Source organism: Astatotilapia calliptera, chromosome 6 (genome assembly GCF_964374335.1).
Source record: "Astatotilapia calliptera chromosome 6, fAstCal68.1, whole genome shotgun sequence".
NCBI classification, from domain to species: domain Eukaryota; kingdom Metazoa; phylum Chordata; class Actinopteri; order Cichliformes; family Cichlidae; genus Astatotilapia; species Astatotilapia calliptera.
Genome location: NC_137427.1, coordinates 27,226,544 through 27,233,482, shown reverse-complemented (window position 1 = coordinate 27,233,482; position 6,939 = coordinate 27,226,544). Strand labels below are relative to the sequence as shown.

At 42.6% G+C, this 6,939-nt stretch overlaps 1 protein-coding gene across 6 annotated transcripts in view; it reads right to left on the bottom strand.

Annotated features, from left to right (window-relative positions):
• Positions 1-235: 235 nt before the first annotated feature.
• Positions 236-6,939, bottom strand: part of fhip1aa (FHF complex subunit HOOK interacting protein 1Aa) — a 32,472-nt gene continuing 25,768 nt past the window's right edge. For all 6 annotated transcript variants that reach the window (XM_026171381.2, XM_026171382.2, XM_026171383.2 and 3 more), the window contains 7 exons: positions 6,474-6,641; positions 6,143-6,222; positions 5,753-5,955; positions 3,451-4,455; positions 3,177-3,355; positions 2,905-3,025; positions 236-2,241 (listed from right to left, as the gene is read on the bottom strand). In XM_026171381.2, the coding sequence (XP_026027166.2) occupies positions 2,042-2,241; positions 2,905-3,025; positions 3,177-3,355; positions 3,451-4,455; positions 5,753-5,955; positions 6,143-6,222; positions 6,474-6,641 (1,956 nt within the window). In that variant the 3' untranslated portion in view covers positions 236-2,041. The remainder of the gene's footprint in view (positions 2,242-2,904; positions 3,026-3,176; positions 3,356-3,450; positions 4,456-5,752; positions 5,956-6,142; positions 6,223-6,473; positions 6,642-6,939) is intronic.

Sequence of the window (6,939 nt, the reverse complement as noted above, 5' to 3'; positions counted from 1 at the left end):
TTTAATTCGTTCCATATAACTTAATGTCCCATTTGGCTATTGCTATGTTGGCCATTATGGTCATTTGTGAGGCAGAAGATGAAACTGCTGACATGACATTCGCTGGCTTATTGAGAGGAGCTGAGAAAACCTGCCAGCTCAAGAATCCAGGAAGGATCCCAGTCTGAGAGCTCCCTCTGGTGGTTGTCTTAGTCACTGCTTGGAAATGGAAAATGTTTACTCAGCACACACACACTTCAAGTTCAAGGTTTTTAATTATTATTATTATTACTATTAACAGAGGCATTCCTTTGTATCTGAGACAACAGTGAACAGCAGCCTGGTTAAATCTTGAACACAAAACAGATCAAAAGTCGTATCAGATGAGTCTTTGGAAGATAAATCTACTGAAATTGGTTGATCAACTGCAGTCGTGCCACAGAGGTGTTAGACAGTGAGTGGCACTGTGGTATTAGAAGGCTGATAAAGTGCTCTGCAACATTCATAAAGACCTATTCAGCGGTCCTGAAAATGGCTTTGACTTGTAGATTTTGAGCCGTTTTGTAAAGAAAAAATAAACGTATTTGTATCAAGTAGGAATCAAACAATTTAAAATGAAACACAAAGTTTCATGTTTCAGATTTAAACCTAAAAGTAAAATCCAACCTTCTCAGCTCAACTTCTAGATAAGACCATTGACCTACTCGGTGTAGTTCACACATTCCTCTGCTCAATCAAAAAAAAACAAACCTACATTTTCAGCTCATGCTGCAAAGTTTCATATTGCTCTTGTTTAACTCCTTCACAAATCAGGCAACATTGTGAAGTGAAATCATAACTTAGACAACAATTTGCAAGTATTTCTATGTTGGAAGGTTCATTCAGAAGAAGCATGCTTTGTAACAAAATATATATGTATATCTCATAGCATCTCCTTATACTGATAACCACGTGCAGACTAAATTAAAGGCAATTCAAAGCAGGCTACCTTCAACACAATCCAAACTGATTTTCAACAGATGCAGAACTATGATTGAAATTTCAAACTGATCACAGCTAACACAACACCCTCAGCAGACGAAGGACCGCACGCTTAAAAACAAACAAAAAAAGCAACTAACCTCATCAAGAAAAAAAATGGCAACAGAAAAAAAGAGCTTAAATACCCCGATCCCGTTACGAAACATGCTGAACTTAATTATTCTTGATTGTCACCAGAACATACAATATGTACATTATGAGGCATCATAAAGGTAAGGCAGACAGTTAAATACGTCACTGCTGAACCTGGTTTGTCGGTTTTTCGCAGATATGGAAAGGCGCAGAGGCCACAAGTGTGGAAATCTAGTGCATCGTTTCACCTACAGCTGTTTAAGAAAATCTCCTGAGGTACCGTCGTGAATCAACAGGGAAGGAAACAAAATCTAAATCTAACACGATGATTTTGTGGAAACGCCCCTTCGTGAAGACATATTTTCGCCAAAGAATTAAGTGTCACAACAGTTGCATAAGAACAAAGTTTGGGTGCGTTTCTGTGAAGTTGCCAGCACTGCACCTTGCAGTGATCCATAGACGCAACACTTCTGAAAGGCCACCTGAGTAATATCGAGTACCACACTGAGCAGCGGATGTCGTACTGTGGATGGAGCTGGTTGTAGAAGACATTCGGGTTGAGGTCAGGACCCAGACGGTTCAAATAAGGGCTGATGACTGCTTTAATTCTTTAAATGTCTACAGTCTTTGGTTAGTGGTGGAGCTGGAGCCTTAGTCATGAACATTTCGGCTGGTGAAAGGCAACAAACTGGTCAAAGTTTAGAAATCCTCCTTGGCTACCAAATTCTTTCCAGAAGTGGAATGAATACATTTAAAAAGTTCATGAAGTTTTTCTTTTGCTTGGAAAATAAATACTCTATATTTTTAAAAAGTAGTTGTATAAAAATCACTGGATCTAAAAAGGTTTCTATCAAGCGCTGCCCAAAAAGGACATAAATATCAAAAGAGACTCTTTTTATAATCTTTCCTAGTTAGGCTGGACTCTTGACGGAGGCCTAATGGGACACAATTACTCTTCCATAGGAATGTAAGATAAGATGGAGTGCTCTTGTGCAATTGCAGCCAGTTCTTTAAGGAACTCAGTGAAGAGGATGGTAGCGAAGACCTCGGTCCGCTCCAGGGAGATAGCTTTGGGTTTTGGTGGGGGTGAATTCTTTAGGATCCTTCCCCCCTCGTGGTGGTTGGAACCGCTGCTGCCGCCGCTTTTGTCTGTGAGGATAAAGATTGAATGAGTTGCACCGACTAACAACCACGTGAATACGCTGACATACTGTACATGCAAAAGTCTGGATTCAAAGATATTCTCTAAACATATTTCCGTTTCCTGATTTCTAAATACTACGCTCTGCTCGTCTAAATAATTCCCTTTAAAATTCCTTTCTTCTGACAACAGTTTTTCAAGCCTGCTCAGCTCTGAACCTACAGGGAATATAGTTCAAAACCCCGGCTAAAGCTTCAGGGCTAGAAAGAGAAAGCAGCTCAACTCCAAAGACACACAACTTAAAGAACTCAGCACAGGCAGTTAGATTTATTCTGGTACCAAACAGGAGCCCAAAAACAACCAATCAGGAATGCCGATGTTGCCTTGAACCATATTTAACACCATGCTGGTAAGGCTCAGGAATAATAAACAGTAAATCTAATGCAATCTGCCTTACTAACCATCTGGAATCTACCAAAATACTTCCCAGAAAGCTTTTACAAACAAACTATTCCTGGCAGGGCTAGCAGGGTAGCTTATGGGTTCTCACAGTATAATCAAAGAGATATATACATATATAAATAGATACTTGATTTTTCATACTGTTATAGAGCCATGTGCAGATTTCAATAAGAGCTAAAACAGAAAAGGAGAATCTGAGCTGTTGTCACCTGTTTCTATGAACGAGGGCTCCCGAGCCATTAGACAGTGTTGGGCAGCAGTGATCAGCTCTGTAAAGTCCTTCTTGCTGGCAGCCAGCTCCTCTATCTGGTTCTTTACAATGGCTAGTACCTAAAACACAAAGCAAAAGCAACATGATTTGCATGTGCACCATTTACAGAGGTGATATGATTAAGGCTCAGATAAAGACAAGCGACTTAAAACTAAAAGTGCCAAGTATTTCCAAATCCCCCAACTAAGACCTCAAAACTTGAGGGGTTACCTGGTAAAGAGAGCGAACAGTCGGCTGAAAAACCAAGTTGGTGTTGAGGAGGAAGGAGCGCAGCAGAGGCTGAGGGTAAGCAGCTAACTGGGCCAAGATACCCGTCAGCAACAGGTTGACATGAAGCGAGTTGGATAGCATGTTCTCCAGACGAGATAAAAGCACGCTGATGAATGGACCTGCAGGGAAGGAGGTTCAAAATAAAAATTCTTTCCAAATTCATTTTTGAACAAATGATGAGAGTCCTACAGAGCTAAGATATTCCTCAGCTCACCTGTAAAAGGTAGTGAATGGTTTTTAGTCGCACTCCCGCTGCGAAACCTGTTGATTGTCCCAAATGGTGAATGCAGTTTCTCTGGCTCTGGCGTTTCAGCAGAGAAGGAGGCGAAATCCATCTCGTCCTCCTCCACCACCTCCACAGGCGTGATGGGCTTCTTCACCTCTCTGTCAGCTTTGACCTGTTTTCCACCTGCTTCGGGGTCCAAAGTGCGAATGAGCTCTTCATACTGAGCCAAGAGATCGTCACCCAACGCTACAGCAGTCGTGTTTTGGAGGTTGGCGTTGCAATCCGTCTGACCATTAGCCTTTGTGTCCAAGCTATTCCTGCTATTATCAACGATCGCAGGGCCTGGAAGTGTTAGATTGAGCCCATTTTTGAGGGGAATGTCAGCTGAGCCTGGCTTGGTTTCTTCCGTTTGCGAGCTACTGGGTTTACTGGTGCGCTCGACATCGCCGGAGTCTTTCTTTGCGATGAGATCGTACACCATGACGTAATCCTGGAAGTCGTTCTCCTCGATGTATGAGCCTTTAACCAACATTCGTGCTGTTCTCCTCATCTCCTGGATGTGCTTCGGGGGCTCAGCAGGAGGCGGAGGGGGAGGTCTGCTCTCTGCCGGAGCATCGGCGGTCTGCACGGGGCACGCGTCGTAACTGTCGTCCCACTCCAGCTCCAGCTGGTTGACAGGAAGCGGGTCTGTACCCGGCAGCACGCAGGATCCTGCTTGCGATGCAAAGGGATGTTGAGCTTTCTTGAGAGCGATCTGGGGGTGCCGACTCGTTAGCCCCGGCTCTTCGAGGACGCCCGGCTGGTATTTCTCAGGAGGTGGGTCCTCGCCATCGTACGGGGCTGACCACACCCGGCAGGCACGTATGCAGCTGCTGATGCTCAGACGGGCGTCGTAGAGGTAATGAAGATAACTGACATCCAGGTAGATTTCTGACCCGATGGTGCAGGAGTTTCCTGAGCCATCATTTTCTTCAGAGAAACTCATTTCTTCCTCTGATTTAAAAAAAAGAAAGAAAGAAAAAAACAGATAAGAACTGTTGATAAAAGCTGGTGTGCCTCAGCACAGCACTCACACAGAGCACAACTAATGAGTTTGACATGTAACTACAGGGGGTAAAGTGATGTAATGCATCGAAACAGCGGGAGATCTCGCAATTTGATAAAATACTCACAATCAGCCCCGTTACATGTTGGTTTCCCAATTAAATGCAGATCTACACCTTACAGTGCGCCATATGTCTGAACAGATTTGGGAAACGTTCCATTAATAAATTATCCCATTTTCATTTTAGTTCCTCAACCACCACATTAAAGGATTTTTTTTTTTTCACCATTTATGCCAAATTTTCTGACATGTTATTAGGTTATAATATCCAACGTTTCAGTTACCTGACTGAGTGAGTTGATTTGAGCCCATTATTCAGCCAGTTAGACTAACTAACCAATTGGAATAACTGGAGCACTTGACCATGCTTTTCTACTTGGGTATTGACAGATATGGATACTTATCCATGTCTCTCAGGAATATAATATATGTGGAAAGATCCGAGAGCATTTAATAATTTTTAAGGTATTACATGTATTTAAAGTTTGTTGTTGCCATGACAACAGACACTGTCTATTAATCTTTCCTTGGGAAAAGAAAAGGTGTTAACAGTTAATTTATTATTTTTGTTCTGTAACGTTAAATACAGTTAACAGTGTGCATTTTAACATAGTAAGCAAAAAGAATCAAGCTTTTCAAATAGAAAAGAACTGTTTTACACCATCAGGTTAGGGCTGAGCAGTTGATTGAATTTTCTTAATATTAAACAGCAAGCAAAAGCAAGTCACTGTGTGAGGATCTGCCTGCATGAGCCAATCACAGATGTTCCCTGCAGTGCACTGCATGAACTTCCCTAGGTTTAGCTTGGATCAGTAAAAAAACATAAAAATTAAATAATTAATTAAAATAAAACGGAGCAACAACAGATAACAGACCGTCTAAACAACAATCAAATGTCTGGCACAGCAGGAGGCGAAGAGCTTCTCCTTTGAAGCAGATCATCATTTGATGTTTGGAAATATGCCAAAAAGCAACACAACCAACTTATTCAACTGCCTGAAAACGCAGAATTAACTGCAGTGTAGTTAATGCAAAATTAATAATTTAGGCTTCAGGAAGGCGGTAAACATGCTGGACGAAAGACTTCATCATACCAAAGTCACTGTGGCCATACATTTTACTATAAACACAAAAAAAACCTGCAAAAAACCTGCAAAAGTAATACTCGATTGTTCTATTTGTTACCTGTGTTTCCCGAATTGTCAGGAGTCTCTCCGCCCTTGGAAAACAGAATGGAGTCCAGCTGCCGGAGTGGCGGCGGGCTGCGATCGGGAGAGCAGCAGGATGGCGTTAACGCCAGGATTTTCGCTGCTGAGGCCGAATAGCAGTCCCGCTCCCTCACTACACGTCTCTGACTCAGCATCATGTGATTACAGGGGATCAGGTACCTGGGGAGGCATATGAGAGGGAGATGTCAGGAAAGCCAACGTGTGGCTGTAGGCAGAGAATGGTGAGGAGGGGACAGCGGGCAGATGGTAACAGCGGGAGGTTGCGAGTAAAAGCTCATCGTAATGTAAAGCAATTAGATGCAGCATGTTACCACGAGTGGGACGTGTCAGCGTGCGGGCCGCTCACCTTAATACGAGCTGCAGCATCACATCTTCACAGTATAAACCAATGAGAGTGCGGAAGAGTGCCAAGGACACAATCCCCAACTGTAGAGTTTAATCAAGTCAGAGAGACACAACAGAGCAAATTTTAAACACTAATTTATTCAGTCCTGAAGATATTTGCACAATAAATTTCACAATATAGGAGAACTGGTTAAACAATCACATATGTTTCCTGTAACAGTAGAAAGAGCATCTGGGACCATTTGTAAAACCTGTTCCTGGCTTATTAAACCTGAGCCATGCTCTATGTGCTGCATGGCAAAACTCGTTCCCTTAGCTGTGTGCTGGGTTACCTGGAAAGGTGTGTTGATGCGGCTGACTAGAGTATCCAAGACGTGGACGTTCTCGTGACGGTGGAGGAGGATGAAGGAGAGGAAGGTCTGCAGCAGTGCTGGCTCGGTTACACTTCGCAGGAAGAGGTCCAGGTAAGCTGTGGTGGTCATCACCTCCTCCAGGGTCACCTGTACACACGCAGGAATCAGTCAGCAGAGATTGTGTGAGTGCCACAATAAATGATCAAATATTAAAACCTGATTCTGTATCGTAGCAGTACTGAATTAAGGATTCATTTAAGCGAGGGAAATTAGGTAATTAGGTAATTTAATTATTGCGTGCGGTATTGCCTCATTATAAAAGAACTAAACAAATCATTGCATTATATAGAATTAAATATGATGTCCTTGACTATACATTAAATAGCCTAGAATATGGGTCGTCTTACACTTTCTTCCAACTCTCTCTCTTGATAGTTTAACCTAA